General features: G+C 46.9%; 1 protein-coding gene across 1 annotated transcript; it reads left to right on the plus strand.

Annotated features, from left to right (window-relative positions):
- The first annotated feature begins 8458 nt into the window (after positions 1 to 8458).
- On the plus strand, positions 8459 to 13293 carry LOC109773223 (disease resistance protein RPM1). Its single transcript, XM_020331921.4, has 3 exons — positions 8459 to 8765; positions 9874 to 12714; positions 12804 to 13293. Exon 2 carries the CDS (start codon positions 9935 to 9937, stop codon positions 12686 to 12688), a length of 2754 nt encoding a protein of 917 aa, XP_020187510.1. The 5' UTR covers positions 8459 to 8765; positions 9874 to 9934; the 3' UTR covers positions 12689 to 12714; positions 12804 to 13293.
- Positions 13294 to 16808: the final 3515 nt, after the last annotated feature.

Raw genomic sequence — 16808 nt, forward strand, 5'->3', positions numbered from 1 at the left:
AATCATCATAGGATCCCTGAAGAAGCTGCCAGGTATTGTCGAACCTGCCCTCCAACGCAACCATGTAGCAACGGACGTGCTCGTCCTCCTCGCTGACACGGTGACGTACCACCTCCGCGGTGTCCGGAAGCCTCGGCACCGTCACAGGCCCACGCGACCGCCACCAAACAAGGATCGGGTCAACGACAGGCTGGCTCCTCACCAACCTATGCCCCCCGGAAGGTAGCACCTCCCAATACCAGCCCGACGGAGCCCAGTCCCGGACATGGCCCCTCTGATCAAGCCGGCCTCCTCCGCCGAGTCGACGACGAGGATGCGGGATAGGCATCGTCAACGTCGATGCGGGAATAATTGCTTGAACTAAAAAAATAAACTAGTTCTATTAATTTTCTTGCTAAAAATAAACTACTTCTATATATAGTAAAATAAAGTAGTTTTATTAAATCAACTAGTTCAACTACTACTAAGCACTTAATTACTATAAATAAAATAAAGTAGTACTTACTAAAAATAAACTACTTCTATATATAGTAAAATAAAGTAGTACTTACTAAAAATAAACTACTTCTATATATAGTAAAATAAAGTAGTTTTATTAAATCAACTAGTTCAACTACTAAGCACTTACTATAAATAAAATAAAGTAGTACTTACTAAAAATAAACTATTTCTATATATAGTAAAATAAAGTAGTTTTATTAAATCAACTAGTTCAACTACTAATTAAGCACTTACTATAAATAAAATAAAGTAGTACTTACTAGAAATAAGAAGAGGAAGAAGAAGGAAAAGAAGAAAGAAAGAAAAAACAAAAGAAGAAAAAAAAAGAAGAGAAGAAGAAGGAATAGAGGAGAAGAAGAAAAAATAGAATAATAATCTATTCTATTTTTTCTTCTTCTCTTCTTTTTTTTCTTCTTTTTCCTCTTCTTTTTCCTCTTCATTTTCTTCTTCTTTTTCCTCTTCTTTTTCTTCTAAATATGAACATATACATAAAAGACTTTGATCATACACAATTTTAATATGAGTTTTAACTTAGTAAATTCTATGAACAAAAAAAATTCCACAAACATCTCATCTCGTCTCCACAAAACACATCTCATCTCATCTCATTCCACATACATTTACTTTTTTTTCTTAAATGTAACATGTGAAAATTTTCTTAAATGAGCATATGAACATACATATCACCAAAAATAGACCTTTTTCTTTGTATATGTACATAAAAAAATCTATACACATCAATCCATCCATCCATATATATAAATACATCAATCCATCTATCTATATATATGAAAACAATTAAAGAAAAAAATTCTATGGACCTAAAAAATTCTAGGAAGCAGGGGCAGGGGCGGCGGCGGCAACGCGTAGGGGCAGGGGTGGTGGCGGCGGCAACTCGCAGGGCAGGGGCGGCGGCGGTGGCAGCGCAGGGCAGGGGCGGCAGCGCGCGGCGGCGGCGCAGGGGGAAGGGGAGCGGAGCTCACTGGGGGGCGGCGGCGGCAGCGCGCAGGGGCAGGGGCAGCGGCGGCGGCGGAGCTCACTGGGGGGAGCGTGCAGGCTCAGGGAAGGGCGGCGCAGCAGTAGCCTGGCAGCGTCGGCGTCGGCGTCGATCGGCGTCGGGGCAGGGCGTCGGCGTCGAGAGGAGAATGGGAGGTGGGGGAAAATTTCCTAAGTGTTGTATATATAGACAGAGCATTGGTCCCGGTTCGTGGCACCAACCGGGAGCACCAACCGGGACCAAAGGCCTCTGCTTCCCGCCCTTTGGGCTGCTGAAAAGAGACCTTTGGTCCCAGTTGGTGCCACCAACCGGGACTAAAGAGGGGGCATTTGTCCCGGTTGTTACCAAGAACCGGTTTTAATACACCCCTTTAGTTTCGGTTGGTGGCACCAATCGGGACTAAATGCCCTTGCACAACGGCGTGGTGGTGGGAGTTTAGTCCCACCTCGCTAGTTGAGAGGGGCGCGCAGTGGTTTATAAGCCCCACTGCCGCACCCCTCTCAACCACCTCTCCATTGTAGGCTTACGGGCCTACTTGTTACTGCTATGCCTGGTGGGCCTGCTGGCCCTGCTGCGGGCCTGAATCCTGGCCCATGGATGGGTTTCTAGTCATATTCAGGTCGTGGTGGCCCAGTAGGTGGCAATTTTTTATTTTTTCCTAGTTTTTTGTTTTCTTTTTTCCTTTATTTATTTTGTTTTGTTTTGTTTCTACTTACAACAAAATGCTTATTTATTTTATTTTATTTTGTTTCTACTTGGGTCAGCCTTGACTTTGAAGGGAGGAATTTCATGAAACTTTTCATAATCTTCAGACATGTCTGTCTTGCCCTCCACTCCCACGATGTCCCTTTATCCTGAAAGAACTATGTGGCGCTTTGGCTCATTGTATGATGTATTCGCTTCCTTATCTTTTTTTTCTCGGTTTGGTAGACATGTCCTTCACATAGATAACCTGTGCCACATCATTGGCTAGGACGAACGGTTCGTCAGTGTACTCAAGATTGTTCAGATCCACTGTTGTCATTCCGTACTGTGGGTCTACCTGTACCCCGCCTCCTGACAGATTGACCCATTTGCACTTAAACAAAGGGACCTTAAAATCATGTCCGTAGTCAAGTTCTCATATGTCCACTATGTAACCATAATATGTGTCCTTTCCCCTCTCGGTTGCTGTATCAAAGCGGACACCGCTGTTTTGGTTGGTGCTCTTTTGATCTTGGGCGATCGTGTAAAATGTATTCCCGTTTATCTCGTATCCTTTGTAAGTCAATACAGTCGAAGATGGTCCCCTGGACAACGAGTACAACTCATCACAAATAGTGTTGTCACCTCTGAGACGTGTTTCCAACCAACTGCTGAAAGTCCTGATGTGTTCACATGTAATCCAGTCGTCACACTGCTCCGGGTGTTTGGACTGCAGACTGTTCTTGTGTTCATCGACATACAGGGTCACCAAGGTAGAGTTCTGTAGAACTGTGTAGTGTGCTTGAGACCAAGAATGCCCGTCCCTGCATATTATTGAGTCCGCTCCTAGCGTGCCTTTTCCAGTCAGTCTCCCGTCATACCGCGATTTAGGGAGACCTACCTTCTTAAGGCCAGGAATGAAGTCAACACAAAACCCAATGACATCCTCTGTTTGATGGCCCATGGAGATGCCTCCTTCTGGCCTAGCACGGTTACAGACATATTTCTTTAGGACTCCCATGAACCTCTCAAAGGGGAACATATTGTGTAGAAATACAGGGCCCAGAATGACAATCTCGTCGACTAGATGAACTAGGACGTGTGTCATGATATTGAAGAAGGATGGTGGGAACACCAGCTCGAAACTGACAAGACATTGCACCACATCACTCCTTAGCCTTGGTATGATTTCTGGATCGATCACCTTCTGAGAGATTGCATTGAGGAATGCACATAGCTTCACAATGGCTAATCGGACGTTTTCCGGTAGAAGCCCCCTCAATGCAACCGGAAGCAGTTGCGTCATAATCACGTGGCAGTCATGAGACTTTAGGTTCTGGAACTTTTTCTCTAGAATATTTATTATTCCCTTTATATTCGACGAGAAGCCAGTCGGGACCTTCATACTGAGCAGGCATTCAAAAAAGATTTCCTTCTCTTCTTTGGTAAGAGCGTAGCTGGCAGGACCTTCATACTCCTTTGGAGGCATGTCGTCTTTTTCGTGCAAACGTTGCAGGTCCTCCCGTGCCTCAGGTGTATCTTTTGTCTTCCCATACACGCCCAAGAAGCCTAACAGGTTCACGCAAAGGTTCTTCGTCACGTGCATCACGTCGATTGAAGAGCGTACCTCTAGCTCTTTCCAGTAGGGTAGGTCCCAAAATATAGATTTCTTCTTCCACATGGGTGCGTGTCCCTCAGCGTCATTCGGAATAGCTAGTCCGCCGGGACCCTTTCCAAAGATTACGTGTAAATCAGAGACCATAGCAAGTACGTGATCACCGGTACGCATGGCGGGCTTCTTCCGGAGATCTGCCTCGCCTTTGAAATGCTTGCCTTTCTGTCGACATTGATGGTTGGTCGGGAGAAATCGACGATGGCCCAGGTACACATTCTTCCTGCATCTGTCCAGGTATATACTTTCGGTGTCAGCTAAACAGTGCGTGCATGCGTGGTCCTTGTTTGTCTGTCCTGAAAGGTTACTGAGAGCGGGCAAATCGTTGATGGTTACAAACAGCAACGCATGCAGGTTAAATTCCTCCTGTTTGTGCTCATCCCACGCACGTACACCGTTGCCATTCCACAGCTGTAAAAGTTCTTCAACTAATGGCCTTAGGTACACATCAATGTCGTTGTCGGGTTGCTTAGGACCTTGGATGAGAATTGGCATCATAATGAACTTCCGCTTCATGCACATCCAAGGAGGAAGGTTATATATACATAGAGTCACGGGCCAGATGCTGTGATTGCTGCTCTGCTCCCCGAAAGGATTAATGCCATCCGCGCTTAAAGCAAACCATACGTTCCTTGGGTCACGTGCAAACTGAGCCCAGTACTTTCTCTCAATTTTTCTCCACTGCGACCCATCAGCGGGTGCTCTCAACTTCCCGTCTTTCTTACGGTCCTCACTGTGTCATCGCATCAACTTGGCATGCTCTTTGCTTCTGAACAGTCGTTTCAACTGTGGTATTATAGGAGCATACCACGTCACCTTCGCAGGAACCCTCTTCCTGCGGGACTCGCCCTCAACATCACCAGGGTCATCTCGTCTGATCTTATACCACAATGCACCACATACCGGGCATGCGTTCAAATCCTTATACGCACTGCGGTAGAGGATGCAATCATTAGGGCATGCATGTATCTTCTCCACCTCCAATCCTAGAGGGCATACGACCTTCTTTGCTGCGCACGTACTGTCGGGCAATTCGTTATCCTTTGGAAGCTTCTTCTTCAATATTCTCAGTAGCTTCTCAAATCCTTTGTCAAGCACATCGTCTGGTTCCTCTTAATCTTCAGCAGCTTCCACCGTTGCAGCATCACCGTATTCAGGGGGCACATAGTTGTCATCGTCCTCTTCTTCTTTGTTGTCTTCCATCATAACCCCTATTTCTCCATGCTTGGTCCAAACATTATAGTGTGGCATGAAACCCTTATAAAGCAGGTGGGTGCGAAGGGTTTCGAGTCAGAGTAAGACCTCGTATTCCCACAGCTAGGGCATCGACAGCACATAAAACCATTCTGCTTGTTTGCCTCAGCCACTTCGAGAAAATTATGCACGCCCTTAATGTACTCGGAGGTGTGTCTGTCACCATACATCCATTGCCGGTTCATCTGCGTGCATTATATATAATTATGTGTGTCAAAAGTAAGAAAATTAGACAAGTATCTATGTAAAGTAAGAATTTTTTTTCAGAAAGAAGATAAGAACAAGAGGCTCACCACGGTGGTCCCGGCGACGAGATCGGCACGGGCGATCGACGGCGGTGAAGACGGGGATGGTGCGTGACGGACCGCTAATATAAACCTAGACAAATCTCGGGAAAAATGGAGCTCGGAGGTCGAGCTTCGAGAGGAGAAAGCTTAACTAGTGTGGCTCGGGTATTTTATCGAACACCTCATGTGCATAGGAGGTGAGCTAGAGCACCCAATGCCCTCTCCCTCGCCGGCCAGCAAAAAACAGAGCACTGTGGAGTGCTCTGCTCGCCGGCGACGGGGTATATAGGCAACTCATTTGTCCCGGTTCGTGGATGGAACCGAGACTAAAGGCCTTCCTTCTGTCCCGGTTCCTGCCACGAACCAGGACCAATGGTTGTGGGCCAGGAGCGAGGCCCATTGATCCCGATTCGTGGCAGGAACCGGGACAAATGGGCCCAGACGAACCGGGACCAATGCCCACAAGGCCCCGGCCGGCCCCCTGGGCTCTCGAACCGGGACAGATACCTCCATTGGTCCCGGTTCGTAGCAGAACCAGGACTAATGGGCTGGCCAGGCCCGAACGAAAGCCCCTTTTTCTACTAGTGGTCCTACCATTTGTAGAGGATCTGCCTGATGCCACATGACACACGTGTGAGGTAAGGGCGTGCATCGTGTCTCTCTTCCTGATGCCACTCGTTCCCAAGGAGAATCAATGGAATAAATGGAGGACGCATGGCATGGTTTAGGCTTTAGTGTCAAGGCCTAACTAATTGGTTGGAAAGTGGTCCATTTTAACTCCCTCCTACAAGCTCTCCCCTCGTAGAGGTATAGCGGACGAGTGAATGACTAATCGAATGGGGATGCAACAAGAGCAAGAGTCTCATATATAAGAGGTGTGACGCTCATTTGTCACGGGATGGAGTCAGCACTAGAATTAATGTCATGTGATCTCCATGGGGCGCATGTGGCCATTGATTGATGGTGGTGTCCCTCCCGGGGGAAAAGACGAGATAAGAGCCTTTTGCCTTGTCTTAAAACAGTTTACAACTATTCTAAAAAAAACAAACCAAATGATTGGTGCCACACGTGTGGCACGAAGCAATCTGGTACCGACGTTTTTACAACTAAAGTTGTCATCCGAAAAGAAAAAGCAAACAAAAAAAACTGAAGCTTGACATCCGAAAAGAAAGTTGTCATGCTTAACAACTAAAGTTGTCACTAAACTTGCTATAAAAAAGTTTGGAGTTGCCATGTATTTGTGCCACACGTATGACACTTATCAGGGTCAAAAAAAAACCTACAACTAAAAGTTTAAAATAGAAACGAAAAGGGCTCGATAGAAGGCCGTAAATGGCTGAAGTAAAGATAACAAAGATCCACACAATCCTACAGTAGCCCACGGACCCGTAGCCCACCTAGATAAATAGGTGGCTCCCCTAAGGAGATTAACTAATTGAGAGAGCAAAACTAACCGTGGTTACTCTTTGGAGAGAACCTCCGGGGGTCACTTTGTATTTTGATGCCAGGGAGTACGTTATATGGGCGTCTAGACGGCACCACATGTCTCGTGTCGAGTGTTTCGGGTTTAAAATGTGTTTTTTTATTATTCTTTTGTATTTTTCATCTTTGTCTGCTTTTCCCTAGGTTCTGGAGAGAAAACATTCGTGGATTTTTCTTCTTTTGCGCGGGAAAATATGTGCTCCCACAAAGAATCACATATTTGCTTTTCATGAAGGCACAGTTGTACTTCTCGGAAAGGAAAAAAAATATGCTTCCATGAGAAGCAGAGATTTGCTTCCACGAGATTCCGGAAAAGAGAAAAAGTATTTGCTTCTCTTTCACGAGAAGCGCACATTTGCTTCTCGTGAAGGCAAAGATTTGTTTCCGCCAGAAGCACAATTGTGCTTCTTGGAAAGGAAAAATATTTATGCTTTCACGAAAAGTACAAATTTGCTTCAGTGAGAAACACAATTGTGCTTCTTGGAAAAGAAAAAATATATGCTTTCACGAGAAGCTTACTTCCGTTAAAGACACGGTTGTGCTTCTCAGAAAAGGAAAGAAAGTAAAAAAGAAGAATAAACATATTTTTTCTTTGAAAGAGACACCAAAGAAAAAAAAGTCTCCAATTTTTCTTTGCCCCGTTCCTTTGAACCAAATGCATGAACATTTTTTTAAGTCGTCAAAACATATTCAAAATGAATCGTATCTGAAAACACTGGTCACGAGAAACACTAATATGAAAAGAAAAACTTAATTTGAACTTTTTGTTACGCGTCGGCCGGTGGATTAGTTTAAAACATCCGCCGCCTGGCTGGCTGTTGGATTGACGCGTTGCTGGCCGTCCAATGTATCGCCCATGTTCCCCACCATCCTTTTGAAACAAGTGTGGTGTTGCAGAAACAAGGGCCGTGCTACGTGTCCCTTGGTTGAAGTTCGGGAAGGTTCGACCACCCCCCACACCGTTAGATCTCCCCACGTGAGCGTCACAAATTGCAACAAGCTAGTTGTTACACTCATCCCTCTGCAACAACGACTTTGTTGCAAACCACTCTGAAGCGTTATCGTGTGACTTCACGAATCACAACAAGTTGGTTGTTGCTAAAACAAAGACTTTTTATGGAGACGTGATGAAACTTTTGCAACAATGGTATTGTTGCAGAAAACTTTGCAACTGTGGTGATGTTGCAGAAAAAATTGTCTCCACTTTTATGCAACAAAGGTAATGTTGCAGAATTTTTTTTCCTTCACATTCATGCAACGTAGGTAATGTTGCGAGAGCAAGTTTTGCAACATGTTGTGGAATTTATTTGCAATGAATAGGGTTGGCCCAGGTAGTAAGGACCAGACACGTGCACCAAGTCTTCATGCGAGTCACGTGCCCTCACAATTCAATGGACCAATGAGTCGTGATCTGACGGCCGCGCGAACGACGGATGCAGCGAGAAAGATCGGCTGGTTGATTGGAAGCTTTTTCCTTAAAGGATACATAAGTTAGAAAATAAAATAGCTAAAATGAAAATCACCCGAAAAGAAAAGCTAAAATAAGAAACCCGTGGACCTGCGTGCCCTCTCCCTGATGAAGAACGAGAAAAGCAGAAGGAGAGGTTCCGCTTGCTCCAAAGACCTCGTCAACCATTCTACTCTTCTGGCTACTGTTGTGCCCACAACTGGATAGCGATGTGAGGCTACTGTTCTGCCCACAACTGGGGAGCGGAGCGGAGATGGAACTGGAAGGCTACGTCTTCATTGCCGGCGAGGGCTAGGATCTTCGTCTCCGCCCAAGCTCACCCCCCCCCCCCCCCCCCCCCCTTCCACCCCTCCCACACCCGGCGGCGCGCGCGGCGACGGTGCCCCTCGCTCGCCGTGGACGGCCGGCGGCGACGACGATGTAAGGCAGCCAGCCAAGTACTGGAGTATGATTTATTCTCTGTATATACATGCATGAGGTTGAGACTTAATTAAGCATTGCCATCATGAGGCCATGGGTTTGGAATTGTTTGATTTGGACTAATGTATGCTTGCTTCCTCTGACGAAATGTCGAGATGTCAAGTGTGGTGCTGCTGCCCAGATATCAGATATATTCTCATTCTGGTTGTGCCTAGCAGAGTAGCAGTCAAATTGCAAGACATTTGCACGATTTATGGTCCTTGCATCTTCTTACTTTTAGTTTTGCGTATTCGCCATTAATTACGGCAATTACTACTCCCTCCGTCCGAAAATACTTGTCATCAAAATGGATAAAAAGGGATGTATCTAGAATTAATATACATCTAGATACATCCTCTTTTATTCATTTTGATGACAAGTATTTCCGGACGGAGGGAGTACCACCCAGTTGATTTCCCCCAATTGCCACCCTTCATTGTTTCTGACAAATATCTGGAATCAGTCTGCAGTGTAGTTGTTGATAATGCTTGTTCATGGTGACATACTTAGCATATGCTCTTTCATACTCCCTCCGTCCCCAAAAGCTTGTCCTAAATTTGTGAAGATACAGATGTACCGTCCCAAAAGGCTTGTCTTAGATCTGTCTACATACAGATGTACCTAAACACATTTTAGTGTCACAGACATCCGTATTTAGATAAATGTAAGACAAGATTTGTGGGACGGAGGTAATACTTAGAAGATACGGCACCACACAAATTTTAGCCTTCTAGAGTCAGCATTCTTGTTACGTGAGCAAATCCTGAAGGGGACATCGTTGACGAGGTCTCTTAGTTACGGCACTTATATGTTGACGTTTCCTAAAGATTCCTGGAACATGTCAAATAAGTTCATTCTGTCTTACTTGCCTCAAATTTCGATCTTTGGGGCATTTATTCTTGAACCTGAGGTGTCACTTTGTGGCAGAGCATGTGTGTTCAGTTATTTGGTCGAGTGTCATTTGTTCTTATCTGTTAATAACACTAAATTTGCCGCAGTCGATGGGAACTTCCCGCCACTAGCTTAGTGGACTAACAGTTTAACTAATACTCACTTGTTCATTTTGCAGTGGCCATTCTAATAATATCTAGGAAGGCCACCACCAAAGACATTAGCAATTCTCAGAAATAATGGCAGAGATTGTGATTCTTCTAGCCATTAAAAAGATCGGAATCGCCTTGGCATGTAGAGCGGCAAACCAAGCCAACGTGCAGTTTGGGAAGTACAAAGCACAACTACAAGAGCTACATGGTAGTATGGGTCGTGTTGCGAGGGAGCTTCGCATAATGCATGATGTGCTCTGTCACATGGATATTCGAAACCGCAACAATCAAGTTTATGACGGCTGGTTGGAGGAGGTACAGAAAGTAGCACATGTGATGGAGGACATGGTGGATGAGTACTTATATCTAGTTGGTCAGGAACATGATATGGGCTCTTGTTTTTACCTGAAAAAGGGCTTCAGAAAATCCAGATCTCTGCTTTCTATGAACCAGTTAGCTTTCAAGGTGAAGGAAATAGAGAAAGACCTTAGTCACCTATCAGAGACAAACAAACGTTGGGTTCCCATGACAATCAGCGGGGCCACCAGCAGCTGTGATTACATTGTCAAGAGGGGCCAAGATCTAGCAAATATTTCACGTTCCCTTGATGAAGAAGATCTTGTGGGGGTGGATGAAAACAGAGAAAAACTTGAGCAGTGGTTGGCAGATGATGATTTGGAACGCTCGGTCATAGCGCTGCTTGGAATGGGAGGGCTTGGTAAAACAACTTTAGCTGCAAATGTCTACAGGAATGAGAGAAATAAATTCCAATGCCATGCCTGGGTCTCCATCTCTCAAACTTATTCTAGAGAAGCTGTCTTGAGGAATATATGCAAGGAACTTTTGAAAGATGATGTCAGTGTTCTATCTAAATCTGCAGCTATGGACATCACATGCCTTGAAGAGACGCTGAAGAGTTTTCTGGAGCAACGAAAGTACTTGATCATATTCGACGATGTTTGGACTCCAGAAACATTTGATGATTTGTCTAGGATGCTCATTCATAATGATAAGGGAAGTAGACTGATAATCACAACCAGGGAAGGCGATGTTGCTGCACTTGCCTCTCCACGACATATCTTAACACTAGAAGCTTTACCAGAAGATAAGGCATGGGATCTCTTTTGTAAAAAAATATTTCCAAAAGAAACAAATCATGATTGTCATGCGGAGCTAAAGCCTTTGTCCAGAGAAATAGTTGGCAGGTGTAAAGGCTTGCCTCTTGCTATTGTGTCAGTTGCTGGCCTCTTGCGTGTGCGTGAGAAAACTGTGGAAGAATGGAGAAGAATAAATAACCAATTGAGCTGGGAGATAATTAATAATTCAAGGCTCGACCACATAAGGAATGTTTTGCATCTGAGCTTCATCTACCTTCCAACACACTTGAAAAGTTGTTTTTTGTACTGCAGCCTATTTCCAGAAGACTATCTTCTCAAAAGGAAACAGCTTGTAAGGTTATGGATAGCAGAGGGGTTCATCGAGGGGAGGGGTGGAAGCACATTAGAAGAAGTAGCAGAAGGCTATCTGAAGGAGTTGGTTGATAGAAACATGCTACAACTTGTCGAGATGAACTCATTTGGTAGGATAAAAGAATTCAAAATGCACGATATATTACGTGAACTGGCAGTTGATTTGTGCCAGAAGAACTGTTTTGGCGTTACACAAGAGGCTAAATGTGAGGGGTCTCTTGAGATGGATGGACGCCGATTGATACTTGACAAAATAAACAATGATGTTCAACAGTCATTTTCTGGTTTACACCAACTTCGAAGTGTGATTACATCAGGCCATGGTAAGTCACCATTCACTCTACTACCTCTCCTATGCAAGGAGTCAAGATATATGACAGTGCTAGAATTAAGTGGTATACCCATCAAGAAGATTCCAGATGCTATTGGAGATCTTTTTAATCTCCGCCATTTGGGTTTGCGTAATTCAAAGGTGAAAATGCTCCCGAGGTCTGTTGAGAAGCTTTCAAATTTGTTGACACTAGACCTTTGTAAATCTGACATACATGAGTTGCCTAGTGGGATTGTGAAACTTAAGAAGCTCAGGCACTTATTTGTTGAGAAAATAATGGATCCAGATTGGAGAAACATCAATCATCTCAGTGGTATGTGTATCCCCAATGGACTCGGGAATCTAACAAACCTGCAAACGCTACAAGCATTGCAAGTACAGGATGAGTCCCTTAGACATCTAGGGGAGCTGAGGCAACTGAAAAGCTTGAGGTTATTGAATGTGAAGGGAATCTACTGCGGACGCATCAGTGAATCTCTAGTTCAAATGCGGCATTTGTCCTTGCTATCTGTGAATGCAAGTGATGGAAATGAGGTTCTCTTGTTGAATGTTCTCCTGCCAAGCCTGCAAAAGCTAAGATTGAGAGGACGGCTAGCGGAAGGTGCGTTGGACGAGTCTCCTCTCTTCCAAGCTGTCGAAGGGCAGAATTTGTATGAATTAGTTCTATCTTGGTCACAGCTGACAGAAGACCCCTTGCCATCCCTTTCTCGGTTGTCAAGCTTGACGCGTCTACATTTCACTAGAGCATACACCGGAGAGCATTTGTCACTTCTCACGGGGTGGTTTCCCAAGCTAAAGGTTCTCTCTCTAACAGACCTGCCTAATTTGAAACGCCTAGAGATACAGCAAGGTGCCATGGGGTCCCTGGAACATTTATTCCTAATCAGACTCAGCAGCATGACCGAGGTCCCACCTGGCATTGAGTTCGTCATGCCCCTCGAGTATCTAGGCTTCCACGAAATCACGGGCGACTTCTTGTCATTGCTGCGCCATTGTTCTGCGATTCGAGGGACGCGGTTGAGGTACTCTCTGCGAGATTGAGCTACCACTGCTCTGGAAATGTGTGGGTACGTAAGCTAGCCACAAACCAGCCAACTGGTACCCCTATTTTTTTTCTCTTTTAAGATGTTGATGTGATACGATGCTGGTTATGTAGGTGTCACCGGCCGGAAGGGAGATGCTTCCACTTTTGGGTTTCCTCTGTTTCTTCGAGATGGGCTACTGCACTTTCTGCTGTTAGTTCCACTTCTACTTACGGTGCTTCACTTCTGCTGCAACCGCCTGCATTTCGTAATGCTAGTGTTGATCGTGTGCTCGGTTGTCGGCTGTGCCTGTTAAGACGCGGGTGAGCTGTGTTTCCATGTTCAGACTACTGCAGCGCTTGCTGCGAGTCCCACATCCCGCTGTTGTTCGTGTGCTTGTCAAGTATGATAATATTTCCTGTTAGTTATTTCCCCTTGTGGCTTACAAATAAGGCGACAGTTACTGTAAGACCGAGATTGAGTCTTCTTTTCATATTGCATTTTCACGATACCATCCCTGAAGTATGTAGTGCTATTCGTGTGTGCTATTTCAGCTGCGGATGTTAAACTTAAACACTTTGATTTGCGCTTAATAATGCTCGGGTATTCATTTCCGTTGTGATATGGCAACTGTCTTCAGTTTTTGCCGTTGTAGCTTGCTACCTTGTTCTGTTTTATACGGAGTATCTCTTATTTTGGATCTCTGCATGCATTTCCTTTTTGGATTACATTCCCTGTCTCCTTGAGCAATAATAATGCATTGATGCAATGAGGACACACTGCCGGCTCTTGCTCGTGTCTGCCACAATTGATGTCTGTTGCGGGAGGGATGATGCACCGAGCTGGTTGGGGTCGGTGACGATCATCATCTTTTGTAGGCAGTACCTATTGGGTGCATCTCGTATTCCTTATACTAGATAATGATGTGTGCCTTTTCTTGAGATAGGAGCAGTCGGTTAGCTAGAACCTACCACGACCCCCGACCCCCGAGCCGCTCCCGCGAGCGTCCTCGGGGGAAACCCTACCGCGCCGCCCCTCGTCCTCCCTCGTCGACCACCCCCCCCCCCCCCCCCCCCCCCCCCCGCCACTGCACAGCGCCGCCGGGCAAAGACCGGCCGGCGTTGGTGGCGGCGGGGATCTTGCCCCTCTCCTCGCGGTTGGCGTCTGGCGCGGGACGGCGCGGCGTGAGACGGCGCTGGGCAGGGCGGGGCCCAGCGGCGCGGCGGAGGGCGTGCTGGGTGGCGGCGCCCCTGCCTGGCGGCGGTGCAGCTGCGGCTTGAGGCCCCTCCAACGCGCGGCTGCGGCTTCTCTGGCGGCGGCGCGAGTTATCCCGGCGGCGGCTTGGCGGCGTGGCGCGGCGGAGCTCCGGCGATGACTCAACGGCGGGCTGGAGGGCTAGGCACCGTCCAGTGGTGCTGCCTCCGCGGCGGTTGCGGCTTGGGGCCCTTGACCCCGATCCGATCTGGATCTGGTGGTGCCTGGGTCTGGGCCATGGCTGCTGGCGAGGCATGGGATTCGTCGGGGCTTGTCGGCCTCTAGGCACCATGGGGGTGCCGGCGGCGACGCGTGCCCGGCGTGGTGACGCTGGTGGACGTGGTGGTCATCTTCTTCCCGAGATGGCCGGCCAGAGGCTTGGTGATCGGATCTCGAGATCCATCATCTTGTCCCGGCTGCGAGTAGGGGAGACATGGTTGCCGGTGAAAACCGAGTCGACGGCAGGTGATGGAGGCGTTCTCGCCGTTACCTTGATGGAGGCATCGTCGTGTAACTACTGTCGACCCACTCGTGCTGCTCCGGGGGAAACCCTAGGATCTGATGTTCCAGATCGGACGATGGCGGCACTGCGGTGTCGTTTCTCTCTTGGGAGCATCGTTTGCGGAGCAGCGCTGGATGTCAGAGGCAGGAGGTGGAGCGGCTTCGTCTTGCACGGAGCTTCGGTGATGATGTCAAGTCATGCCTGACCGACAGGTGCTACGCTTTGTCATGCCTGGTCGGCAGGTGCTACGCATGACAGATCTTCCAAGGACTTCAAGCTGTGTCGGCTGGTGATACCTGGCAGCATGGCGCTGAGGTGTATCAATGGTGACCGTGACGTGCTCAGCTGTTTGCGCGCAGGGAGGAGGTGCCGTTTGGCGCTGTGGTGGTGTCGACGATAGCTAGACCGAGCAAGGTTGATGTCAGTACAGTTCTGAAGATAGAGCGGTGGCAGTTGGCGGCGGCGGCATCTGAGTGCACGCCGGACCGGTGAGACCCATGCCCGCCAGGCGTCCTGGATGGGATCTCAGGTCTTAGATGTTAGGTTTGACTGCGATGTCTGTTTGGTATTAGGTCCAGGCTATCTGCGCTCCTTCATCAGCTGGATAGAGGTGCTTAGACGGCGGCTTTAGTCTTACTGTTGTATTACTTTGTAAGGTCTTGTGAGAATAATTAATAAAGTGACCGTATACATCGCCCAGATAAAAAGGCCGGGGGTCATCCTTCTTTTCTAAATAAAAAAAAGCTAGAACCTACCACGGAAATGGGTAGGCATGTATATGGAAGTGCATCTCATGACACTGTGCATGTGTTACATACTGTTAACATGCTTCTCGATGCCACTCGTTCCGAAGAAGCAAAGCAAAACAATTTTCTGCCTCCGCTTGGTCATCTAGGACACTCATGCGTTCTCGCCGGGAGAGGATTGAGCCCGTGGTGTCACATGACTAAAAAAGAGAAGCATTTATAGATGTAGAATAGCAAGGAAGCGTTGCAAAAAAAAGCAAGGAAAATTATGAGAGGTGGAAACATTTAAGAGCCTAGCTGCACATAAATAATTGATGGTACTGCTCCGTCAAAACTTTACGAGAGACTTTGGGCATACTAGCACAAATGTCCGTGCGTTGCAGCGGGAGACATTATCAAAAAAAAAAAATATGTCAACGAGTCTTTTCGGTTTCATCAATGTAGTTTTCCGTCCATCTTTATAATTGTTCACCACTTAATTAGCGCATATAGGGCAGCATATTCCTTCATTCCTTCCTGTTGCGGGACTCATTCTCTTCTTCTCGCGTCATCATCCTCATTCCCTACTTATTGATTCACAAGCCGATTTATTGGGTCTATCGATAACTGGTAACTTCAAGACATATATAAATTGATGGTTTTGGTTCTAAGGAGGCGAGGTGACACTATTTATTTAATGATAATAGGAAGAGCGACTTAGTGAGTTGTATTATTTTCCAGAAACAACACAACATAAGTTATGTAATTGCAATCGATCTAGTCAGAGCATATGTTACAAAGAAAACGCTAAGTGTTTTGTGCTTTTTTTTCTACTGTCCAATCAAAAAATAAATTGTGACAGGCCATGGCCCAAAGCATGCCCAGCCCAGTTGGTTTCCAGTGCCTGCACGAGCACGCACGCATGCGGCTCGGCGACCGACCCCTCAAAAAAAAAAATACGGCTCGGCAGCCAGTGTTAACACACATGGATGTAGCCGGCCAACGCGTGCATGTATGCGGCTCGGTAGACAGCAGCACGCGGAGGCGGCGCCCATGCAACTCGCATGCTCTCGCGCTTGCATGCCACCCGTTGCCGTGATGCATGCATGAGCCCACTCTCTTTTTCTTATTATTTTAGGACGCCGATAACTGCCACACGCGTCGGCGTTAAGGGATCTGCCTACACGTTCTGTGTGGTGTCTAAGAGGACCAGCCCACATGCCTGTATGTTGGCAAAACAACTAGCACCCATACGCCTCTTTTTTTCCCTCCCGGTCCCTCTTACACGCGTGCGTGTGGGCGAAATAGATAACGCCCACACGCTCGGTACGTCAGGCCTCGTACCCCGTAGTCCCGCATGCCTCACGTGACACTTTACCGCGCGCCCGCAGTTGCCATGGGTCGGACCCTCGTCCATGTTCGTTTAAGTGCAGTTGCCATGTCGCTGAACTACGGTTGCCATGTCGGACAACTACAGTTGCCATGTTTTCTCAACTGCAGTTGCCATCTCAGGTCAAAGTTCCAGATTGCCATTTTTTGGACAACTACAGCTGTTGCCATGTGTGGTCTGGTCTACTGCAATTGCCATGATTTCAAAACCTTAGGAGTTGCCCCCTACTACCACTAGGCAGTTGCCATGTAGCACTACAAAAAAAGGC

The sequence above is a fragment of the Aegilops tauschii genome, chromosome 5 (assembly GCF_002575655.3).
Source record: "Aegilops tauschii subsp. strangulata cultivar AL8/78 chromosome 5, Aet v6.0, whole genome shotgun sequence".
Taxonomy (NCBI): Eukaryota; Viridiplantae; Streptophyta; class Magnoliopsida; order Poales; family Poaceae; genus Aegilops; species Aegilops tauschii.